At 34.4% G+C, this 26,689-nt stretch overlaps 2 protein-coding genes across 4 annotated transcripts; both read right to left on the reverse strand.

The window, feature by feature from the left end:
• Nucleotides 1–251: 251 nt before the first annotated feature.
• Nucleotides 252–7,522, reverse strand: LOC126834472 (ATP-binding cassette sub-family G member 4-like). Of its 2 annotated transcripts, none has more exons than XM_050566407.1 (11): nt 7,370–7,522; nt 7,193–7,310; nt 6,937–7,129; nt 5,715–5,860; nt 5,408–5,649; nt 4,458–4,690; nt 3,501–3,669; nt 2,745–2,845; nt 2,514–2,672; nt 1,986–2,171; nt 252–538 (listed from the first exon to the last, which is right to left on the reverse strand). In XM_050566407.1, the coding sequence occupies exons 1-11, from the start codon at nt 7,467–7,469 to the stop codon at nt 380–382; spliced, it is 1,806 nt and encodes a 601-aa protein (XP_050422364.1). In that variant the 5' UTR covers nt 7,470–7,522; the 3' UTR covers nt 252–379. The 2 variants fall into 2 exon arrangements, with proteins under 2 accessions (XP_050422364.1, XP_050422365.1); XM_050566408.1 differs by having other exon boundaries at nt 7,395–7,507.
• Nucleotides 7,523–8,879: 1,357 nt separating this feature from the next.
• Nucleotides 8,880–26,546, reverse strand: LOC126834556 (uncharacterized). Of its 2 annotated transcripts, XM_050566569.1 has the most exons (6): nt 26,279–26,546; nt 26,164–26,195; nt 25,592–25,864; nt 12,855–12,999; nt 12,426–12,624; nt 8,880–12,186 (listed from the first exon to the last, which is right to left on the reverse strand). In XM_050566569.1, exons 4-6 carry the CDS (start codon nt 12,995–12,997, stop codon nt 9,592–9,594), a joined length of 2,937 nt encoding a protein of 978 aa, XP_050422526.1. In that variant the 5' UTR covers nt 12,998–12,999; nt 25,592–25,864; nt 26,164–26,195; nt 26,279–26,546; the 3' UTR covers nt 8,880–9,591. The 2 variants fall into 2 exon arrangements, with proteins under 2 accessions (XP_050422526.1, XP_050422525.1); XM_050566568.1 differs by having other exon boundaries at nt 26,164–26,546.
• Nucleotides 26,547–26,689: the final 143 nt, after the last annotated feature.

Genomic DNA, 26,689 nt, shown 5'->3' on the forward strand with positions numbered 1-26,689 from the left:
CGGATTTTGTTAGGTAGATCTAAATGTTTTAGCAAACCGAATACTCTTTTGGAACATATTTCCAGCATGTTCTTGATTCGGTCGATATTCGCCTTTGGATAATTTTCTTCATCGATACAATGAGCTGGATGGATAGGTTTGGTTAGGTTAGTAAGGTGGACTGGACAGATATTGGTGGACAAACGCGATAGAATTAAATCATTTTATCTTTGATCGACCACTAATAGGTATAATATTAAAAATATCTAATATCAAACTAATAAATTATAATACAGATAAACAATTATTGTACACCAACAGGAAAACACTTAACAAAAATTATAATATTATACACATTATGGATGTTATGTCTATTGCTTAACAAATCCAAGATAACATGTTACTTATTTTTCAAGAGCCGATATTTCAGGATAGCGTAAGTAGATATCTTCATTATCAGATACAAAACAACAATGTATGTGATGTTCGCCCAGTAACTGTCCTCGGCCATATCCACGTCCTTGAGTACGGCCAATGGAGATCTGTAGTGGCAATATTCCTTGAAATAAAGCGACGAAAATAATAATTATTCAAATAAAATAGTGTTTTTCAAAATTAATTATTTCTTATTGACGCTTTGCTTGTTTTTTTTGTTTATAAATAATTATTGTCTTCGTGCAGACTTACTCAATTAGGTAAGCAAATAAAGTCAAATAGTAAACAAATCGAGTAAGCCAATTGAGTGAATGAGTAATTAAATTACTCATTAACTGTATTTATTTACTCGATTTACAAACTGGATACATTTATTCAATTACCGAATTTATTTACTCATTTACTAGGTTTATTTACTTGTTTACTGGTTGTATTTGACAAAGTCTGTTAATATTTGTTTTGGGCGAGATTGTGTTAAGCGAGTAGTTTGTTGGTGTAAGGTATTTTTAATAACAGTAGCACGTAAATTAAAATAAAGTGTCGTGTACTTGAATAGGGCTCATGAGATATTTGGTAAAATATGTAATTATTGAACGAAGGAAGTATAATGTGTGTGTGACGGTATTAAAATAAATAGTCTTCCCCGATTCAACGATAACACTAAGTGTTCGTTGAGTATAGCAGTATGTAAAACCTTAACGAAGGTCATCAATCATCATCAAAAATAACGCTTTGTTTACTCGTTTACAAAAAATATATATTTATATTATATTTAATTTAAAAAATGGATTTATTTACTCGTTTTATCATTTTATTTACTAGCTTACTCTATTTAAAAACTAGATATATTTACTCATTTACTGAATTTATTTATTCATTCACCCATTTATAAGGTTTATTTACTCGTTTACAAACTAGATATATTTACTCATTTACTGAATTTATTTCCTCATTTACTCATTAACTGTATTTATTTACTTATTTAGTGAATTTATTTGCTCATTTACTGAATTTATTTACTCATTTACCCATTTATTTAACCGTTTACTGGTTGTATTTAACAAAGTCTATAAACATTATCGCGTTTCTACATATCTAGCTTGAGCTCAAAATTTCACGATTTTTTTTTCAAATTTTTATTTTTATTAATATTAAAATCTTTTCAAAGTAGATGACGAACGTCAAAGGGCAGTTGAAAAAAAAAATAAGGCAATCGTGAATTGAATAGCATAGTACGTAGTAGTGTAAACTGTACAAGGAAGATTGTCGTCCGCGGTCTTGTTGTTTTGGGTGAGACCGTGTAAAGCGAATCGTTGTGTGAAGTGTTCTTAATAACAGTAGCACGTCAATTAAAATAAAATGTCGTGCACTCGGGCAGGGCTCGTGAGATATTTGGTTAAATATGTAATTATTGAACGAAGGAAGTATAATATGTGTGACGGTATTAAAATAAGTAGTCTTTCCCGATTCAACGATAACACTATAAGTTGGTCCAATGACGATGATAATAATAATATGTAAAACCTTAACAAAGGTCACCATCTCGAATGTAGGTACATGGGTATACTCACTTCGGTACAAGGAGAAAATGGCCTGTCGAAACCGTAAACCGAATGGAATATGCCTTGCATAGATCGCTTGAGAAACGAATAATCGTACAGCCAACGGTAAACTTCTGATGTGTCTCGGATTCTCAAAAAAACGCCACTGAACATCACCCAAGGCAATAACAATATGTTAATCACGACGATTATTATCTATAAAGAACAAAAAAAAATTAACTAAAATTAAAAAAAAACGTTGTTAGGTATACTCTGTCTCGCGAGAGAACGGTGTACTGCGCAGACAACAGTGACGCGTTTTGGTATAGATGCTGTGCCATCGCTATACAGCTATTGGCGACCGATTTCAGGTGGGAATCCCGCCGTCAACAGAGGTACCCTCGTCGTAGTTAATGGACGGGCGGATGGTAAACTATGGCGAGGGTACCTCTGTTGACGGCGGGAATCCCACGTGAAATCTGCGGCCGTTCTCGCGTATAGCACTGTGTTCACCTCTCTATATGTGCTAAAATTTTAAAATCCACGGGTCGTGCTTACTATGAAATTGTCGAAAAGAACGCTGATGAACATTCCGAACGATTGCGAAAACAACGTGGTCACGTTAAACATGAGTAGAAACATCCAAAATCGAAAATACTCTTGCGGTTGTCCGGTCAGCGCGTAGATCAAAACGGTATAAATAGTTATGCTCAACACCTTGGAAATTGAAAATCATTTAAAATTGTATACAACTCGATTAAGACGGTAGTATTTGCATTTAGTTCTTACCTGCACGGGCAGATCTAGCAGTGTTATGCATACATAATATGGGCCCAGCGAATACCACCGGCTGAAGTATTCTCTTCTAACGATGAAGAGGTCCATGGGCACTAATATTAAAAGCAGTCTGTGTTTAACAAATGAACAATTTTGTCTGTTAACCTAACCCAATGTTATAATTAAATAATGTACTATTTGAGAACTTGTTGTTGTATGTTATTTACAGAAGGCAGCAAAATTGATTGTAATAAATTGTATTGTCCACTATGTTTATTATCATCTTTGGATATTCCAGCAAAATATGGTAATTATAATAGATACAAATACCATTCTGCCCTGCCCACCAAAGAAAGTTTTATTATTTAAGCGTGTACATTTAAATACATTTACACGGTAGACACTTAATAAGTAATTATGTATAGGTAGTTAATAATATTACCATGTAGGCAAATACCTAAATTATGCAGTTTCATTCCCCCCCCCCCCATAAATGTAATACAGGCTGATCGATTTAACGTAAAACACTAAATTTCTCTTAAAATAATGACAATTTTGTTGTTTTTCTTTTTGGAGATACTAAATTTCATTTATGTTTAACAACTTTCAAATTTTTTTCTTTAATTTTATTATCCTAGGAAACGAGCGGGATGCGTTGAATTGATCACCCTGTATACTCATAACATAATTATGTAAATATAGATTAAGACTCAACTGTGTATTACTATTATTATTATTGACTATCGCGTGTACAGTTATAACACTCACGTTTCATTGCCAGCGTGTAAACGGACGTGTAAACTACTTGTATCAACGTGAAATACAACATGGCTATGTTGTCCAGCGAATGTGACAGCTTTTGACCTATACCGTAGTAGGACAGTCCAAAAGCGCAGGCCAAAAACATGTGTACCAAAAAACGGGCGTTGACGAGGAACTAAATGAAAAAAAAAAACCAGTCCGGAATTGTAAATCTTAAAACAATATGTCTTTATGCGATAAAAAAACCCCTTTAAGTTATCCACTTAAAAAGTTTTCATTCGAAGGAAAACATTGCATCATAAATATGTTCTACTATGTACCCATTAGCGGGTTTATGTTTATTTTTCAGTCTCTTATCAGGGTCATTATCAGTTATCCTTTATCACTAAACGTTTATCAGCTGTTTCTTATCAACATCCGCAATCAGCTGTTTCTTATCACTTTCGAACAATTGATGACGCAATTCCAGATAGACCCCCACAGCCATAGACATATTCATACATTAAGTCAAAATACTTTTTTTTTAAAACATTGTTTTTAAAATAATGTAGCTCTATACTTTTATCTAAAAAAAAACAAAACAGTACCTATACTATTAATTATAGTATCTAATTAAAACCAAAAATAATTACTGCACACGGTGCTTCGGTCGAAATTCAGTAAAATACAATTTGGAGGTTGGTTTAACAATTAAAGCACAATTAAATATCTGTATAGGTTAAACCAGACTGCGTTTGACACCAACATGTTTGACATCTAATATGTTTACGTCCAACGAAAATTATGACATTATTAGCAATGTATTCAAGAAATTACTGCAAAGCAAACTTTTTCCTATGCTGTCTCATTGCTCTGTTAAAGATCCAAATTCAACCCTCGCCCCTCCCCTCAACCAAAAAAAAAAAAATCATATAAATCCGGACTCTAAATATAAATATTAAAATTGTAACATATAGAAGGTACCTTGTCCCTGGTGGCGATTAACAAAAGCCTTTGGATGAGCACACTGAATTGAGCGGTATAGTTCACCGGATGTGTTTCCACTGGAAACTCGGTGTATTTTTGCATTTTTTCCAGTCTTATGATTGATTCTTGTTTTCCTTTGTCGTCTGGTAGAATTTCATTTCCGCCGTTTCTCGCGTTCTCCACGAGCACGTCCACGTCGTTTCCAAACGATCCTCTGCTCACGTCGATCACTGAGCAGTACAAAATGATTTGTTTTGTTTAGCTTGTGCCCAATGTACAGCTACAATTGGTCGCCAGTCACAAGTTTTTTGCTAGACAATACTGTTATTGTCGAGACACATACTAGGATGGTTTAGGATGTGCCAATAAGATGGAATGAATCATCATGATGAATGGATCGAGATCGTTTTTGGACATGTTGATTTAAGATTGATTTAAGTGCAGACTCTGAACTGCAGAGGGACCCAATATTTGATCTCTGGTGGATAGAAAAAAGGATTTGACATCTAATTTGGTGGAAGGAATGTAGACCTTAAATAGTTCAACAAAACTGTTATGGCCTAACTACATCTGCTGGGTGTATAATATGTTTGAAACCCAACACAATCGAAACTGTTCTACACTTTATCCTATACAAATAAGGTCGACCAGCTGATTCTTTCTGAACTCGCTTATTTTTCTTCGGTCTAACTCGTCATTGAATCCATCTAAGTTTGACTCATTTTTCACTTGTATACACTAATTACCGGCTTCACCACACAACTTGCCATCTTCTTGTCGGGCGACACCCCCATTGCCTGGTGCCACTTCATCTAACAACACTCTTTGCACAACATATATCTTCTGTGTACACTTTTTAATTGGTCTACTAGGTCTTTAAGACTAACTCTCAATATATATATTCAATATTAAGCCTATTTTCTAAGTTCCCGCTTGTCAGTAATTACCATAGTCTGCCGGGTTGTGGTACAGCGGGCAATGGAGACCAAACGATTTCAAATGGTCGATCAGTCTGGACGGAGTGCCGTTGTACATGCACTGTCCTGTGGTAGTGAGAACGTACAAGGAATCGAATAACGCCAGATTGGAAGCCGACAGTTGGTGTATGGTGCAAACTATTGTCTTGTCTGAATCGGCCAAACATCTCATGGCTGACACCACTTGGTTGGTGGAAACCACGTCCAGCCCTCTAAGTAAATGAATAAATAAGTGAAATAATATTGAAAATAAATACAATTTTTGATTGTCCATTACGTTGTGGGTTCGTCGAGGAACATTGCTTTTGGGTTACTTATCAGCTCTAAAGCAATGGACAATCGTTTCCGTTCGCCTCCAGACAAATTCTTCTCCATCGTATGTCTTGTCTCGTACAGTGTCAAGTTGTTTAGAATTTCTTTTATCTGTCAATGTTTTATTTTTATTTTTCAATAATAACACAATTGATAGTGATATATTTTAGTGTCAAAATACCGATCTAGACAAATGAGAATTAGTCGAAGCCTACACAACATGGATACTAACATGGTTAGGTTGGGTAACGGTATTTTTTCTATAAAACAATTGTTTTAAATAAATTCATTGTTATAAATTTAATATTCAAACGAAAAACATTATTTTAAGGGGTAATATTAAGGGCTGACTTTTAAAAGTCTTTACTAATGGACTGGTACTTCTTTTCTCGCTTAAACATTATATGCTAAAAACTCAAAAAATATTTATTCAAAACTTGTTGTTGACCTAACCTGACCTAACCTAATATTATAGTTTTGTAGTTTTTTTTACGTTTAAAACTAAAATGGTAACGTACGTGTTTAATTGACTTTTTTAATAGTTTGCTGACAATTTTGACTGGTCGATAACCAGTTTCGGATAATTATTTTTGAAGTTATTAAAGTTTGAAATTTATGGAGTGAAGTATTAATTAGATCTACGTGAACTACTTTCCGTCTTAAACTCTCAATTTTGATAACTCTAAAAGTAACGATCTTAAACCAGTTATCGATTTTCAGGAAATTACTTTTAATAAATTTACAAAGTTATTATCGTTGTAGAAAATACCAAAAAAAACATGTAAATGTTTAAAATTGTTTACAATATTGTGAAATATTACAGAACACGAGGTTGCTCACACGTTATACAGCTGATCCACTTTAGATAAAGTTATCCATTAATTTAATCTTAAGATAATTGCAATTTTATAGTTTTTTTTTATCGTTTTCGTTCATGTTAATTTACAGCACTAAAACAAATTTTAAACATTTACTAACGCAATGCATATCATTCCAGTTTAAGTATTAAAAACACTGCATTCAATTTTTTTTAAACATTTACCAAAAACATACGATTTATTTAGATTATTTAACATATTTTTAATAGTTAGAAGATATGGTATCACAACTTAACTGGAAATGTTTTTTTTTTATAAAATTTATAACGTGTAACGAAACTCGTCAAAATAATGAGTCTACGTACTTACCAAAATTCGCTTGCGATCATCGATTTCGGCGCAAGAGTGCACAAGCCTTACGACGAATTCCATGGACTCCTGGACGGTAAGCAGCGGCTGCAACATGTCGTCTTGCATAACGTAGCTGATGCGCTTGCAGAACGACGCGGGACGCAGTTTGGCGTTGCCGTTGAACGCGATCGCGCCGCTGTAGCCGCCGGGTCTTGATCAACAACAATACATTGTAACAACAATAAAACTTAGGTACACCCAAATGCGCGTTCACCTGTATCCCGACAGAATGTTCAACAACGTCGATTTGCCGGACCCCGAACATCCCAGTATGGCCACCAATCGGTTCCGCCGGAAATGGCCGCTGACTTTATTCAAAATCACTTTGTTTTCTGTATAAATGTTGAAAAAAATAACATATTATATAAAAATCAATCGTGTACTTACTCACCGGTCTTAAACGGGCCAGTCCGCACCTTAACCGCGTAGAATATGTCTGAAAATTCTATGTCGATTCCTCGCGGGTGTTCCGCCGTCGCAGTAAGCGTCATTGTCGTTCGGGGGGCAACGTCCGCGCGCAACCACTTCGAGTGCGGTAGTACACAGCCGGCGCGTAACGTTCGACCGCGTACAGTAAGTCATAATATTATTATTATTGTCACCCTACTCTTTTCGGTAAGGTCGCGACTGTCCGGGAATTTGCTCGTGCGACTAGGCTAGTGGCTAATCCGGACAGTACAGTGGGGACGGTTAGGTCACAAGTCTACAGACAACTGAAAGTGATTGTATCACTTTCAAATTGTGTACACGTTGTAGTTCCATTCTAGATCTACTTTCGGTGTAATTTTCACACTTGAATCCATAAAACTTTGCTGGAAAGAGAGTGTTATGAACCCCTGAATATAATTATAATATGTTTGCTGATGGTGTTGGCCACGACCGAGTCGAATGGAATTCGCTGACTTAGGGATTTTGTCAATTTTTCCACCGGTTTTTAGACTGTAAATAAAATACTTTAATCTATATAGAAATGTTCAATTTGTTTTCGATTATTCCCAGCGAAATGCCAATAAATACATTATGTCTGTCCGGTTATGTGTTCAATTCTAATAACATCTCTCTCTCTCTCTCCACAAAACTTGATGATGACCTAACCTTCTAGGCTATAATACACGTGTATCCAACACAAATCTGGCTAAATTAATTTAAAAAACAAAAAAAAGATCATTGAATTTGTTTACATTAATTTATTATACGACGCACTTGAAGGTATTTCCAAGGTCGATTGCATCTGATCTACAATACATTTGGACAAGACAAATGCATATTATATGTAAATAGTGTAAACTATATTTTAAATTGATTTTTTTTTAAAATATTAAAAAAAAAAAAATTATATGTTTTCTTTTTAAAAATGCATTTTATATTTTCATACATTTGAATAATTTCTGTAAGGTACTTTTCATACAAGTACAATCGTTTATTTGTTACCTAACCTGGCCTTTTTTTTTTTTGTTGAAAATATTTTGTTGTCTTAACTTAGAACAATAAAATGACACGCTTTAACCATTTGTTTAGGCTATAAATGAAGCCTACGTTACATCTATAATACACTCCGAACTCGGAAATAGATCTATTCCGACTGTGGATCAACTACAATGGGACATTCACCGAAGATGAAATTGAAGAAATGGACCTATGTAACCTACCCACCTATTGTCCGCGGTGGTTTTCTCCAAATGCCTAAGAACAATGAACGTACAATAATATTATACTCATTATAATACCCTAATAACATCAGGCAATTAGCATAGACATATTAACAACAGCCGGTCATTAACAATCACTTTAGATAACGAATCGGAATGTGTTAATTAATAATACATGGCAATAACTACTGCTGTATTTAAATCAAATAGTAATTTAATTTTTCTGTAAAAAAATAATACAAAAATGTCATAGATTTGCACTAAAAAAAAAATGCATTTCAATTGGTTATTTATTATGTAAATAAAAATCGCCCTGCGGTGTATTTCTCAATAGTTAAAAATATTATACACCGTTCAAACTTTCTCCATTGAGACTTATTCGTACAAGTTATACAATATATACATTCGATTAAGATTAACAATAAAAAAGTATAAATAAGTGTCACACGTTAACCATCGACACAACTGCTAAAAAATCTTTGGGCACAGAAGACAACGCTTTGTGTAATATACAATAAGCAATATCAATTTTTGTTCGTTTCCACTAAATTTTGGACATTTTCCACTGCCAAAAGGAAAATTCTAAAACAGTCGATGAACACAATACGAAGTTTTTATTATTTAAAATTTTATAAACAAAACACAGTCGGGATGGACTTGTGTGTGGTAATGAAAAATTGTATAAATTATTTTTATCCGTCTTTAAAAGTTGTTTACATGGCTAAATTCGTTTATATTTCAGTCAATGTGTTATGTAACGTGATATTTTGTTTTTTCAATAGGAATTACCGTATAGTATATTACCGTAACTCGACGATAGGGCAAAACATTTATAATACAATAAAAAAAACAGTAGTACATTTCATTTTTGTTAGTGCGCTTAATGTTGTAATATTTATAATTAAAGCTAATTAAATAAAAAAAAAAAAAATAATAAAGAAAACATTGGATTCCTTAAAGGTACTTATAGGAGAGTCAGTCGTATCGGTCGGTTGTGGATAGACTTGTTTTGCAATAATTTCACCGCACTTAACGCTTCTTGAGGGCTCCTCAAATTCACTCTGGCTTCGCCGGTCGGCTTGCCGAAGTCGTTGAACCGCCTAATGACGTTCTGGCTGTTGAGGTCGAATCCCTCGAAGAAGTCCACTATTTCTTGCACGTCGGCACGGTACGGTACATTGTCTAACGCGACCACGCAGCCAGGCTGTCCGAAACCGTCTGGACCGGAAGTCGGGCCTGGACCCGGCGCCCGCATGCGCGGCGTGTACGGATGGCCCATGTTGCCTCTGTTGTTCATGTACTGCGGTCGGTTCATGTAAGGAGGTCCGCCGTTATGGTTGTGGTACGGCGGTGGCGGTCCTCCTTGCGGTGCCATCATGTTGTGGCGCGGTCCACCGGCGCCGACTCGCATTCCCCACGGTCCCTCCTGCATGGGTTTGGTGATGGCCTGCATCATATCGGACCTGCTGATTATGGTGACCGACACGGCGTTGGGTCCCATGAAACACTGGTTTTTGGCGGCGGCGGCGGCGTGGGCCTGTTGGACGTGGCCGAACTCGCAGTACGACTCGCCGGTCGGTCGGCCGGACTTGTTGAGCATTATGTGTATCTTGTCGGGCAACACGGACACGTCGGCGAAGAACTGAGTGATGTCCAGGTTGGTGACGGTAGTGGGCAACCCGGACAAGTACAGGCAGTTGGAATGCATTTTCGGCGGGTGCCGTGAGTTGTGATGGTGGCCGTAGCTGTTGTTGTCGTGCGACTTGTGTTGCGGAGGAGGAGGGACCGATTTGCGTTTGCCCTGCCGGCGTTTCTCTTTTTCGGCACACCGCAACAGCGGCACGGGCGAAAAGCCCAAAAGAACGCAGTCGTGCCGTTTCAACGTGCTCTCGGCCGCGTCCACGTTTGTGAATTCCAGTATGGCACCCAGGAACTGATCTTCGGGGAACATGTCGATGGTGAGCAACGAGTCCACGTTGATCACCGAGCGGATTTCGTCTTCTGTGACGGTGATGGGCACCTGACTGAGCTTCAGGTATCTGCTTGGCGTGTTCGACTGAGAGTGGCCGGCGTCGTTATTGGTGTCGTCCTTGGACGGCGTCTCGCACACGATCAAATCGTCGCTGTCGTCTAGGTCGTCGCCGTCGATGATCATCACGTCTGGTTGGTCGTCTTCGGACACCGTCTTGGACGGGCCACCCTTGCCGGGGTAAGGTCTGTTGTCGGTGTTCTCTTTCTCGTACGCCTCGTCGTCCAGATGCTTGACGGTGATTTGGCTGCCCTTGTACGTCGTGCCGTTCAACTTCATCGCCACGTTCTTGTTGTAGTTGTCGTCGAACTTGACGAACGCAACGCCCTGCTTGTGTTTTTGGATCTTGATGGCCGAACCGTCGATATGTATGCCGTCGAACAGCTTCCTGATGTCGCCGTAAGAGAAAGGATTGGACATATTGTTCACTTCTACGCACAGCCCGTCGATTTTGGGGAGTTGTTGTTGTTGAAGAGGCGACGTCTGTTCCTGTTGTTGAGCGGAGTTGCGCACGTCGTACCTGTACCGGTCGTTGAACCGCGTCGGCCGTTTGGTGTCGTTGTTGAAGTTGTCACCGTCATTGGGCCCGTTGAACCTCTGTTCCCTGTCGTCGAACACCTGCTGTGGCGGACGATGATCCTGGTTGAACCTGGAAGCGGGCGGACCGCCACCACCGCCGCCGTACGGCGGACGATTCATCTGCTGCGTCTGCGGTCCCTGCCCGAATCTAGGGCCTCGGTTTTGCATGCCAACCGGCGGCTGAGGCGGTTGGGGCTGCTGCTGCTGCTGTTCGTTGTGGTAGTCGTTACGTCTTTGTTGGAGCGGCGCGTCGTTGTAACGACGGTTGAATTTGTTGTTGCCATAGTCGCCGCCTCTCGGTGGACGACCCATTGTTTCAGGACCGTTGGACTGACGGCCGTCGTACGGGCCACCGGTAGTGCCGCCGTTGAAGTCGCCGGAGAACGGTTGATAAGTGGCCGGCGAAATGGACGGAGGTTGAGGCGTCCTAAACTGTCCGTACGCGTTAGGCTGCTGGTTGCGGTTGTCGGCCGCGTTGTTGTTAGGGTGACCACCGCCGCCAATATTGGACAAACCAACGTTGGACCTGCTGTCGGGATTGGCTTGGTTGCCGCCATCGTAATGGCACGCCCAAGGTTTGACGGGCTGCTGCTGTATGTCGTCCTTTTTGTCTTTGGCCGGCGACCTGGATCTCTGGGTTTTACCGCTACCCCTACTCGACGAATCCCTGCCGCTGCGGTGTCTGTCCCTGGACCTGTCCCTTCCCCTGCTCCGATCTCTCCTCCTCCGATCCCTAGACCTGGATCTATCCCGTCTGCTGCCGCCACTGCGAGTCGACTTGGATCGGCGTTCCCTGGATTTCGACCTCGTCCGATCGCGTCTCCTGTCGTGATCCCTCAGCGGACTGCCCGATTTCTGTGGTTCCATCGCGTCACGATTAGGCATCATCTGTTGCGGATGTTGCATGATCACTTGTTGGGGCATTACGGGTTGTTGGGGCTGAGGCAACACCTGTGAGAAACACAAAAAACCGGACGTTAAAACCAAACTGTAACAACCGAAAGGGAGAGACAGAAAATATCAGCTGACATAATCATGTCTTTCCTTCAATGCAAGTTTGTTATTATTATTTTTTTTTGGAAAACAAATAAAAACTCCCACGGGCTTTCTACAATATTTTAATAGACACCTTGGTCGTTTTGTCAAAAACCGTGCCTTATGTTGTTTCTCAAAGGACTTGATTCATTTACCTTGGCGGTTAACGGAGGCACGGCCATCATTGGATGTTGAGCCGGCATTTGCATGATGGATTGTAAATTCAAAGCTTGTTGACGAGCGGTTTCAATGACTTTTTGCATTTCGTTCCGGGAGCTCAACAGCAGTTTTACTTTGACTTCTTTAATACAACCGCCGTCGGCCAGCATCGCTTGTCTGGCATCTTCGTCGGTACTGAAAAAGAAAAGTTTTTGCTACTATTCTTTTTGACAATCCTAACGTAACGTTGTTTTTAAATGGAATCGAAAGGAGGAGAGATGGCGGTGAGACTAGGTGGAAAGAGACAACGGGTGTCCTGTGTGACAACAATAAGGTGTCATTTAGAAACAAAGAAAATGCAATGCAAACGAGAACAAAAAAGTAGCTGGAATGAGAATGTTGTATAACAGCAGTAGTCTATTTACCTAAACGCGATGAAGGCATCGCCTTGTTCGCCGCCAACGATATGAACCCCACCTTCTGGTATCGACAACCCTTGGAAGTATTGTCTAATATCGGCAGCGCTTGCTGCCCAAGGCAGATTCTGTAGTCTAATGATCACACTCATTTCTGTAAAAAAAAAAAAACCATACATTTAATATCATTTTACCAAAGACAGATAATAATGTTGGAGGGGATGGAGATAACGTGACCGTCAGAGAAGGGCGGATGGAAGGGGGTTAGACAAAAGACACCCCCCTCGTGTAGGTTAAGGCAGAGTTGATACATCTATTGAAAAGTTCTAGTTTATTTTCCAGATTGGACATAATTTCAAAAGATGAGCGCGTTTCAATTCTGCCTTATTAAAGTGGTATGCTTTCCTAAATAGATTCAAGGTGCACATATATATATATATATATATACATCGGTTTTTAAAAACACAATAATTATTGTTGAATTGTATCTATTTCGCCTATCCAGCATTGAGATGATGGAATGTATTTTTGGAAAACGTCCACGAAAAATTATAACGTTTATAATAATTTTTAAAAAAAATAGCTTTTTTAGAGTTAAGGTACAAAAACGCGACACGTGTATTAAACAAGAGTTATTTTTTTAACTGAAATACTAAAAAGTTGTTTATCGGTTAATTAAAATTGTTTTATTTCTTGATATTTTGGTTCTAAGCAATCAAATCTTAACGTTTTTTATCATCTATATTTTGTTAAATATATACATGTATAAGTTCTCCGTTTAAAAAACGGCCATATATTTTATAATAAACCATAAAAAATAACAACGTATTAAGCAGATTACTAATTTTGAACTACAATAACTAAAGATAGGTCCTCGACAGAGACAACGAATTATTTCCAGTCTTTATGCTTTGTAGTAAGAGAATCGCTACCACTTTTCCCAAATTGCCAATGTCTATGACAAATCATAAATCTCTTATTTATCGACTGTCACAATTTATAATCTTAAATTTTTTTTTTAAGAAAATCACCTTAACAAAACACGACTTGTTGGAACTTATATACCTATAAAAAAAAACGCGAGGTGGAGGGTAGGTTTTCATAATGCGAGACGTGAGTTTAAAACTAGGTACTACTATGCCAGTTAAAAGAATAATAATCGCTGAATCCTCTAAATTGTATATTATAATGTCAATTTCATAAAATTGTATTTTATTACAAATTTAACTGATATATTTTTGTTGTTTTAAAGATATTGTCGTTATTCTGATATTATCGTTTTAACGTTATAAATCACATGAAACAACAGTGGTTTGTCAGTTTAATTTTTTTGTAATAATAGGAGGTACCAATTGTCTTAAACTATTTCTATAGCGATTATGTCACAAAATTCTGATACCAAAGTTATACAGCAATCGATTAAAAATGACATACTCGTAAGAACCACCATTCTTTTTTTAGAAGTGATTGACTGTTTAACGGTATATTCCGCCGTGGAATTTTCGGTCATTCCAAAATCAAGTTGAAGTTGCTTATGAGCAATATAATATGTAATTTAACAAAACGTACTTGATACATTAACTTTAACAAAAAACAAGTAGAGATTAACACAATGAACTAAGTAGGTAAACAAAAAACGTGTTTGGAAAAATTTAAAGGTTTAACGCTAAACTGTAATCGAGAAAATACAAGATGGGTACACAAGTAAAATATTATATTCATAACATTACTCAATAACCATACCGACCGAATTGTTATATATTAGCTACCTACCTGTAAACGACAAACAGCAGAAAAAAGAAAATTTCAAAGATGTTTTCTTAGGATAATTAAAATATATATATTATAGGTTAGACTTATGTTAAATTTTATTTATATTTATATTTAGTATACACTTATTTTCATAATTCAAATAAAAACTCCCTAAAAAACCGAACCTAATAATTTTCTTGTTAAGACATATTGTTCACTTTTTGACAGGTTTATGATTCGTATAACTAAGAAAAATATAAGTAATTGCTTTTTTTTCTTAAATAACCTTTTTAACAACAGCTTTTTCATATTAATAATGTAGCGTTTGTCTTATAACGTTTATTATCACTTATTTAATATATATTACTATCCTCATAACATAGTTAGGTCGACCATACTATACTTTACATTCGTCGATTCTATTTCTTTCCTGGAATAAAAAAACCTATAAAATGGATCTACACATTTTGATTCCTGAATCCGGTTCCAAAAAAAAAGTTTAAACTTCTCAGTGCAGTGTTTGTAGGTAAAGACTAATGACATACGAAGTAAGAACTTTATTATTATTTCTATTTCTTAACCAACAAAATCGAATAAAAGAATGCAATTCACTTCCTTCTTTTCTAGCGAAGAAAGTTGACAGACAGTTTAAAATTTCCCTTACAAAGAGCTGTCGGGCCAGCAGGTAAAATACCTGCCAGTTGGATTTTATATTTTATTTGATGTATATTGTGGCTATTTTTTAGATGTGCAATTACTTAATTTTTGCCTCTCGTTGATATAGGAATGAGTGTAAAGGGCAAAATAATGATTGGAACAATGGAGAAGTGAGCTTACAGTTATATATTAATGTGTCAAAAACAAGTATATCCATAGAGCAAATTTAATGGGGAGAGGAGGAATTCATCCTTTTTAAAATAATATGCTTTTATTACAAAAGTGATTTTTTAAATTAATAGTCATAGAAGGGTTTTTTTTTTGTTGGCTAAAGATTTTAAACGTAACCATTAAGAGAAAATTGCTTAATTTTTCATTTTAAAATTATTTAAAAAAATTAATAACGCCCTACATTTTAGTGCAATTGTGTCAAGTACGAAATTATATATTATACAGTGATTTTTTTTATCATGAACCACTCAATATCACATAGAGTTTATTAAGAAGTTAAATTGTTTTCTTCATATTGTTGTTATACAACGTGATCATCTTAACTTTTCACAATTTGTTTTTACCCCCCACCCAATTTAGTTTTTTTGATGGCAACTTTTGAAACTTAAATGGTAACGTAAATATTTTATTAACTTTTTAAGTTGAGAATAATGTACTTAAAATTTTGACTCGTCGATAACCAGTTTCGGATAACTATTTTTAAAGTTAAGATGGGAGGGGAAGTGCAGTTGGAAGCATGCGGATAAAAATAATACTACACTCCACCTTTCCTCCTGCCCTAAACTTGAAACTTTAATAACTTCAAAAATAGTTATCCGAAACTGGTTATCGACCAGTCAAAATTTTTAGTACATTATTCGCAACTTAAAAAGTTAATAAAATATATACGTTACCATTTAAGTTTCATAAGTTGCTATCAAAAAAACTAAGTAAAACTATAAAACTAAGTTGGGAGGGAGGTAAAAACAAAAAAAGATTTTAAAAATTGAGATCAAATTGTATAAAAATAATATGAAAAAAAAATAAAATTTTTTTATTAAACCCTATGAGATAATGAGTGGTTTATGATAAAAAAATCACCCTGTCTATTTTTTTTTTTTTTTTTTTTACAAAATTTGTTTCAATTTGGGACTAACCAGCTTAAAACTAAAAATAAATTGTACAATGTATTGCCAAGTCAGTTTTTCGAGTTTGACGTCAAACGTTTTGCATTTATTTTTTTGCACTTAAAAATGTTTAATTGTTTAACTTTATAACAGGAACTATTTTTGGAACAAATGTACTTTACCGGGCACCCTTTTTTTTCGATTTTTTTTTCTTTTAATCGATAGTACGTTTAATGCTGATGAAATTTTGCCGGACGAACTTAGTTTCGGAGTTACAGACGTTTGAAGTTCGCAATTTCGGGCGGCCGCGCACTGCGCAACGACCTGGCTACAGCCGGGTCGACTACCTGCTACCGGCCGCCGTGGTCGTTTTTTACGCGCGGCGAGATCCCAAAATAGTACTATTTCCAGTTTACGTTTTTATTGCATTATTATGATTATTATTATTATTATTATTATTATGATTATGATTATGATTATTATTAGTCTGTAACTCCGAAAGTAAGTGCGAACGGAAAAAAATTAATTTGCAAAAGTTTATCAGCATTAAAAGTACTATCAATTAAAAAAAAAAATCGAAAAAAAAAAAGGGTGCCCGGTAAACTAGATTTATACCAAATATAGTATAAATATTAATATTCTACTTGATTTAACTTAAAATCGCTAATAAGGACGGCAGGTCAACGAGTATTTTGGCACTCGCTCGGCGCCGTCGCTTCGCTCCGCTAAACTAAAAATATCCTAGGTTTGCAGGCTACAGTCTAGGAGGAGGTCACAGGTTTAAATTTAAGTAAATCATGGTATGGTATTAATATCTACAAGGTATTACGGCAAAAAAAAAAAAAAAGACCACGGCGGCCGGTAGCAGGTAGTCGACCCGGCTGTAGCCGGGTCGTTGCGCAGTGCGCGGCCGCCCGAAATTGCGAACTTCAAACGTCTGTAACTCCGAAACTAAGTTCGTCCGGCAAAATTTCATCAGCATTAAACGTACTATCGATTAAAAAAAAAAAAATCGAAAAAAAAGGGTGCCCGGTAAAGTACACTTATACCCTATTTTCAAATATAGGAGGTACAGAAATCTATAAATTAATTAAAAAGGTTCTTTTGTTATTTGAGTTCTTTTCCATGTTTGTTTTGTATATGTATTATGTAATCGGAAATAGTCATTAGGTATACTTATGTAATTGTATGTGAATTATAAACAGGTTCGTTCCGACCACAATTTACATTTTTTGCTTTAACCATAAATTAATCATACCGTTTAAAAATATTTCTTTTGCTTCAAATAGAATACAATTAGAGCATGTTGTTTTAATGGTGCGGGTAATTTTTTTTAACGCATTCCTACCCCTCCCCTTCTTCCAATTTTAAATATACAAAATCTAACTAGTTACAATTATTTCTATAAATTGGGTTAAAACGAATATTAGCTTCGGTGCACAGCTGAAAAGGTATTGTTTTTCAAATTATGTTTTATGCTTTTAGTGTCTGGTTGCAAATTACAGCACGCAACAACTTTTTTTGAAAATAGTCGAATTAGTTCCAAAATTTGCATGGAATATCCGAATTTGAATGAAATATTCTATACCCTAAACCCTACCCTTTAGGATTGAAACCTGTCTTTCACTTTTTTAGGCGTAGTAGTTTTATTAAAGAAAACCCCCAAAAAGGAGGAAATACACTTTTATATTTTTAAATATTTAGGTTGCTATGGCTGATTATATATTAGAAAAATATTTTAATTATAATGTAGATTTAAGGGTTACAGCGACAGTAAATTAATATAATACACAGACAGTCCTAATCATAGCCACCCTAATACTAACAAAAACAATTTTAAGCACACGTTTGCTTAAAATGATTTTGTCGATTTTATTTTTGTACTACCTACAGATTCGCATCGAACCCTTTTTTTTTTGGAAGACTTGGGGTTCCAAAACTTGCATTATGATTCCCACTGACGTCGACACTTTTATTAGTAGGGTTCGATGACAGAACTCTTTGTATCGCAATTAATCCGTTGAATAAAGTTTTATTTTTTATTGTATACTTTTAACTGGTCCGTCATTTTCCGTCATAGAATATTGTTAAATAAGTTTGATACAACTCACTTATCCGAATTAGTGCGTTTATATCTTCATACAGTAAGTACTAGGAGTTGTTGAACTTAGATTGATTACATAAACACTACAATACGTACAAGGTGGCTCATTAAGGATAATACAATCGATTTATTCTTAAAATAATTGAATTTTTGTAGTTTTTCTTTTTTAAAACATTTTTATTTATGTTATTTTACAAAATCATAATATATTTTCTTTTGTTAGTATTTTTCAGAGCTCTATCAAGTTTTAAAACTTAAATGGTAACGTATACATTTAATTAAATTTTTAATTTGTTGAAAATTAATACTGGTCGATAACCAGTTTTGGATAATTACTTTAACATAATACAACAAATTGACTTTCGTCTAATATAAAATATTGTAAAATAACATAAAACTAAAGCATATCCATAAAGAAAAATTATAATTAGCTTAAGAGAAATTGAGTATCTTAATCTTAATGAATTACCAAACGGAACATACTCCTTCAGTTCTAAAAATAGTTTCAAATGAAATCGTTACTATTTTTGATGATGAAAAATAATTTTCAATATTGTTTTAGTTAAAACATATTATTTTAAACGGTAGTTTTAGAGACTACCTTTTTAAATTCGAATGACAGCCTATAGGTAAGTATTTTTTTTATTTTATTAAAAGCAGAATGTTGTAATGGAAATAATGATTAATGTCGACAACGAGTTTGATAAGTAAATACTTTTCGAGTTATTAGCGTTTAAACTTAAAATGCTTTTAAAATTAAAATCAACATATTGTTTGCCATTTGATTTGTATAAGTTACCATCTAAAACTACCACATATAATTTTTATCAATTATCAGTCAAACTAACTTTGAAATTAAATTTTGGCGAAAGGAAACCAACATTTTTACTTTTCCAGTTATGAATCAGACAAAAGATAATATATTTTTTAAAATATAGTTATAATTAAGTATAAATGAGGAAAGTCTACATGGCCTTCTACCTTCGTTTTTCTACTATTAGTTAATTAAATTATCGCGTGGAAAAATGTAGTTTTAACCATAAGATATTTCGATAATAAGCTGAGAAAAACGTTCCTCGTGTAGAGGAAGATATAAATAAAATGTTTGAAAAACGTGAATATTTATTTTTAATCATTAATTGAAATCTGTGCAGGATTTATTTACAACTAAGCTAAGGTTGCGATATTCATTCATTGCATTTTTTTTGGGGAAAAAGTTTAAGATTTAACAATGAATCAGATGAGACATTTCTAACGTAAACAAAAATGTGGGAGCCATTTTGATTATAGTCTGTGCTGATAAAGCGAACCTGCGCAGAAACCAAAACAAGTTACACTAGTATGCGCCTGCGCAGACAGGAGTAACGCGTTTCGTTCTTTGCGCAGGTCCGTTCTTCTCTCGTGTTCACAATCCTTTGAATAACATTTTTCTCATCCTTAAAAGAGAAGGGGTGACCTTTTTCAACTTTTGACCATAAGAATTATCACAAGTGTACCAGATTCGCAGCTTGCTACACGAAGAAATCGGTCCAACCCTGACAGCACCGAGAAGTTGGGGAAGATAATGGGACCATAACTCGGCATTAAATAGAGAGCTAAAAGGCCACCACTCAAGTCCATACATGAGTACTTTTATACCATGAACTTGCAACATGTGTGGCCAGTCATTGGTTTCCTCTTAAACGCCCAGAAGATAACAAGAACTTCCCATTAGCTTCCTAACTTCCCGGTGCTACTAGGGAGTGATCGAAAAAGTTAATCTCAAGTCGAGATAATAAAAAAGAAAAATACAAACTAAATGTTATAGTCAATCCAACACCGTCATAGGCCTCAGCTCCGCATTAAAGCTAAAATATTAGCTTTTTTTTTAATATTATTTTTTGTAATAATGTTCTTTATTTTAGTATTATGAAATTTGTAGTACTGATGATTAATGTCATAGCCAGTGATTTATTCAGAAGGAGAGACATTTAATATTATAGAGTTCAATTTTTGTAGAAAATCTAAAAATGCATTAACTTGTGGTACCTAACGTCAACCATAATTATCATTTCTCTTCTTCACAATTAACTGCATTTTTATTTTACTATCTGATCAAATTAATTGGCAACAACCTTGTCCTTGCCTACAACACGGTTGATAATCATTTTTACTAAAAGTACCTAACTTGATAAATTTACATTATATATTCAAGTGTCAAAATAAGTAAACCTTCCTCTTTTCTCCCTTGGTTCTTTAAGAGCCTTTGCGGCCAACACTTTTCCCTACCCCTATCTGAAGTTCATTTCTTATATTTAATAATGTTCCCGTCGCTTTTTTCTTCTGGTTTCTGGTCAGTTGATTGGAGCTTTCTACCGAGTTTTTACCTAATCTAAAATAACCGTTTCTCGTGTATTTTTTTCTAAAAATGACTTCCCGCGTTGAAAACAACTAGATCGCAAATTGTAAAATATGTACAAGTCAAATATCGATTCAAAATTCAGCCAATATTGTAGCTGAGGCACTAAGTCTCCCCCTATCATTTTCTATACCTATTACGCAAAACCCTGTCAACCTAGCCAGGTTCTTTGCAAATAAAAATAAATACATAATGAAACAATACTAGAAATAGTAATTAGGAGAGGCGACCGGTGCATAACTTTTTTCTTAGCTAGTTTGAAACAAGAAACTACACACACGTCCTAGTTACAACATAAATTGTAACAATCAATCTCGATTTCGTTTTTAAATATAGCATTTAGATGAAAAAATAATAGGTAGTAGTTATAATTGATAACCGACGTTTGAGTGTGATATCTTATATCTTTGATACATAACATAACAGCAGATAAAATTAAGGTAGTACTTTTCATTTTTTTTACTCTGTAGACAAATCAGATTTTTTACTTAACTTTGCCAATTCAATAAAATGTCTGAAAAAGGGGTAGGGCGAATTTTACACCCTTCTCCGCCTTTTTTGTTCCTCCCAGACCACATACTAGCATAGATTAAGTATACTTCAGATAGACACCGTTAAATGCTTATGTATAATACCTAACCTAACCATCAACACACCTTTTTACTCGCATATCTGTAATTCACAGTGTTGAACCATTATAAAATCCAGAAAAATTAAGTGTCAAATCCATAAACGGGTGTTGTCCATCTACACTATACAGCAGTATACTTTATCTACTATACTAGATTTATTTTTCGTTGATGAAATTAATTGATGAACAGAACGTAGATTGTTCCCTATAATTCTTAATAATAACACCCGGAGATGTTTTGCTGAGTTACTGTACAAACACCGATGAAATTATTTGTAGATCAAAGGACAACAAAATAAATAAAAAAAGACAAGAATCGAAAATTCTAATAACATTATGGCAAAGACAAGGACAATGATTTTATCACCTTAAGACATCAAAGATCATGCATTTTAAATTTAGCCTATCGTTAACGTAACATGGCACTTTATAATTATATATTTTATTTTTAAGCAACACAAAAATACCTTGTACGAGTTACACATAATTATGTAACAGACAATATTTTAAAATGAATGTTTTTCAATAACGACATACTTAACACCATTAATAGAATATATACTCTAGTTACTAGAGTCTAGTATAAAATAGATTTAGTCGCAGAATCAATTTGTGTTTCTGTTAAACGTCAACAATTGCTTTAATATTCGCCTCATCAAGTTTGGTCTAAATTTATAATAACGGTTCAGATATGTTAACTATTTGTGAACTATGAACATTTAACAACTCGTTAAACATTTGAGATAAGATCTATAAGAAATAATTCAACCGCAAGTAACTATTAGGTAATTTCTCTGCGGTACAGACAAAATAATTGTAATAAATTATTACAATTAGTCACACAGAGAATCTTAACTAAACTATTTCCAGGCAGATTTCTATTTGTAATTCTTCAATATTAATAACTAATCGACTTTAATAGATTTAAGTTCTTTCAGTATAGTGAAAGAGTAAGATTTTCTGTCCACACTGTCAAAATACTATTCAGCCATTACAATTACATCTGAAGAGTCAAGCTTGTTTCTTTTGGCGACTACAAAAATGTACTAATACGGACTTCTCACTTATTGTATAGTGTATTTGTTAACTGTCAACTTGCTTCCTAGATCTTACGCCAATAGGTTAATAAACAACGCTGGAAAAGCGCATGCATATGCCGCTTATTAATAAGGGTAAAATCTGAAATACCATATAATTAAGAGTGTTTTACGACTGGGCCGTCAACTCAACCACAGCACACAAAATGTTTCAAATAATAAAATATTTATACAGGTAATTATGTTAACTCACTTCAACAATCCTAGCTATATTTTATAACACTTTTAAAATACAGAAAACATGCAGTAATTTATTGTATTGTTTGACACGCAGTAAAATGTTTAATCGGCTAAATATATTTATGCATTATATTATTTAAATATAATGTATAAACATCATACAGATTATTGTAACTTAATCTAACCTAATTCTATAAAAGTGCCTTTTTAGAAGTTACGTAAATAACGTTACCTCATCTTTTCTGCTTAAACACGTTAAGTATTCGTTTATGTAAATAGGCACTTATAATTTTACAGGAGTTATTTTCTCTGTATTATTATCGTAAAATGTTCAACGGTGATTTTAACGTTTAATTTATGATTTATTTATATATTTTAAACTATTCTACAGAATCAATTTTTATTTCCAATCATAATTTAAGCCTCAACGACATTTCATTCAAACTAATTTTATTCCATTTAAAATGATGTAGTATAATAAAAATTTCGCTATTGTCGTTAGAATGAAAAAATTAGAGGCAACATTCACATATATTATATTCACTGCCGATCAAGAACGTAAAACTCGCCATTATTTTCTGCGTTTCCAACTATAATGTTTAATTTTGTCTAACAACTTTAAATGTCTAGAAATTAAATGATAAAATTATATACTTACATTTTCTGTATAATTTTTTTTATTGATGAACAATGTAGACTTATAAAATTAAATACAACATTATATCATGGAGCATGCTGAGAATTAATTAAGTATATTATGAGCAGGTAGTATTTCAATAATGTCACTAATCAAAATACAAATGCATATTAAAATCGTAAATTGTTACAATTTAGGATTTTATATCCAAGTAGTCTAATAATACAGGCAATTTTTTTATCTTCACCTGATAACCAATAAATGTACTTAATGACCTAAAAATAAATTTAAAAAATACGTACTGCCTTTAAAATATACAAATTGATTAAAACAAACTATCAAAGACAGTAAATAAATCTAACGGGTATGTGACAAAATTATATTGCTTTTAATATTAAGGTCATCACAAAAACATATTACACATTATAACTTTGTCTAGATAAACTAGAGAACTTATTCTCGCTCGAAGATTAAAAATTATCTGAAAATCTTAGTTAACCCATAACTGGTACAGTGATTAATGCGTCATAAGATTTGCACTGATAAGTGGTCTACGAGATCACACCATATCAGTTACGGGTTAATTACTTTAATTTGTTTTTATTAAAGTACTCATAAGATATTATTTATTTAAGATCACTGTAGTAATACAAATTATTTTACCTCACTTTTTGTTTGTTCCTTGTTTTTTTAAATAGGCACTTATCATAAAATGGGAAGACTTCGGACAATGTCTACATTTTTTATTTAAAGAAACATGATTACAAATTATAAATTAGTATCCAAGATTAAACGCACTGTTCTAAGTAAAGTCATTTGGTTCCAAAGTCACCCATTTCATTGCAACTATATTAGTTTCAAAACTTTTATTTACCTTGTATTAAATTTCAATAATCTAAAGTCGAGAAATAAAAAAAATACTTTTGTGAGATAGGTAAATATAAGCGTTGACAACTACGGAATTTTATCAAAGTTACGCTTAACTTATTCAGTAGACAATCAATATTAATATATTATTAAATTGATCAACATTGTTGGAACTATTGACGCCTTAACTCGACAAATTGATTATGTTCTTTTCTTTTTTTTTTTTACCAGCTAATTAAGTCAAAATTAGAATTCGACCTTTCGATTTCATAGCATAAATTTAACATAATAATTAGCGGCAACAGGAAAAATGCGGCCAGTTTTAATTCTATAACTTTAGATAGTTTTTGCTTTTTTTTCACAGTATTTGTCTTATAGATGTCATCCGCAGCCTTCAATGATATTGGAATGTTTATATAGTGTTGATATTTATTAATACAAATTTAAAATACTATATTGATTATATATAGATTATTAGAGAAGTATACTGTTTATATATGCAGCGGGGGACTGGGCCAGACACCACATTCGGAGCTATTTCAGCTTGTTATACCTATTAATTCTTTACAAGCTAACCGAACAAGGCTAACTTTCGTATTAAGAGTGGGCCGAATTGTATAAACACCAAGCTGATGTTTGACCTCAGTCCGTCCTTGCCTGTGCAACTATTAAAGACTCATAAAATAAAATAAACCACAATATTGTTTATCATAAGCGACAGGTGCGCTGAACTGCATAATTATTGGAATGAACTAGTAAAGATGAAGTTATTTTAAAACTAATATTTAAGTTAGAGCAATACTAAAAAATGTTCTTATAACAAGTAAATGCCGTTACTTATTAGCATTTTCAGTACGGTAGAAAAAACTAGTTGATAATTTCAGGTGCTTATTTGGTTAGATGATATTTTTTCTACTTTACAGTGCGTTTCGCAATAATTTTGCTGTACCTATTCCTTTATTATTTGACAGTAGTTACTACTAGGATTTTGTAATTATTTTTAAGTTTTTTTTTTATCCGCAATATTGTTCACGTAGTGCAATGAAATTCGAGATTCATAGACTTTTTTTTATAAGATTTCTACGTTTTATAAGTAGATAGGAGTTTGTTAACCACATATAGTCATATACATACAATTTGAATGTCAAACGATGGCCATTTAATGCTATAGGCATTGAAATTACCAAATACTTAAGAATTAAGGTGGGATATTCGGAAAAAAAAACTAGTTTAGCTCGTCAATAACGTTGTTGTGACTTATATCGTACACTTTATCGTAGAAAGGAAGATTTAGTTGTTAATTACCTTATTTTTTTCTTTTTTCTCTCTCTTATTATAACTATTTAAGCTGTGTCTTAATGATTGTTGTTTCTTTAGTAGTAGCAAACGGCAATCGCTAATTGCCTAGTTCGAGGTAACCGAATAATAAACACAAAATGTTCACTTTCTCACAAATTGTCGCCGTGCGGTGGTAGGAGTAAACCAGAGCTGTTGACCGTGCAGGGACGGAGAATGCCGTGCGTATGCCTTGTTGTCTATCGCGTCGTGTCAAAAAGGAATTGTAAAAACCGTCGCAAACTGAAATAGGTAAAAATCGAAATGGTAATTACAGAAATAGATAATATTTAACCTTGTAGATATTAATGTAAGTCATTAAAAAATAAACATAGTATAAGCCAACTACTGCAGATGGTTTGATATGAAAAACGAAAATTTATCAAACAGCCTTGCAATAAGATGGCGTCATACCATTATTGCTGTTGATTACAGTATGTAAAACAGTAGGTTTTCAGTGGAAGCCACATAGTTATAAAGCACATAATATTCTATACACAATGGTAGTATAGGTGTAGATAATTTATTAGCTGTTTACTTACCACCGAAATTTAACCGCTTTAAGTGTGTTAAACTTGGAAAATATGAAAGAAAGAAAAAATAAAATTTAGGTATGCTTATTCATATATATATATATATATATAAATAAGTATTTACGTAACAATACAATCAAAAAATATGTCCAAGTGTGAATAAATAAAAATGTTAAATGTCGCGTAATAGCCAAGCTATCGTTCGGGATTGTTAATTGTCGTATAACAATCAATTATCAAACCAAACCAAGACTACCCATAGGTCACGTCTAATCCAAAACGAGTGTTACTACAAAAATCACTGTTTCATCACAGTTCACGATATTCAACACAAACATTATAAACAACGACTACTTGCTACAATAAACCGTGGCCATTGGCTACAGGTTGAGGTACTGTGCTCTGCAACGCGGGTCGCGGTCTCGTTTGCGGTTCGCGGCGGCGTCTCGCCAGGCATTTTTCGTACAGTGCGGCCGCCGACGCGGTAGCGGCCGACCGCAGTGCGGCCAACGTGAAAATATTCATATCGATTGAC

Source organism: Adelges cooleyi, unplaced genomic scaffold (genome assembly GCF_023614345.1).
Source record: "Adelges cooleyi isolate 19-005CV unplaced genomic scaffold, UGA_ACOO_1.1 ACOO_flye_CR_arks_rails_tigmint_CR_PRNA_21, whole genome shotgun sequence".
NCBI classification, from domain to species: domain Eukaryota; kingdom Metazoa; phylum Arthropoda; class Insecta; order Hemiptera; family Adelgidae; genus Adelges; species Adelges cooleyi.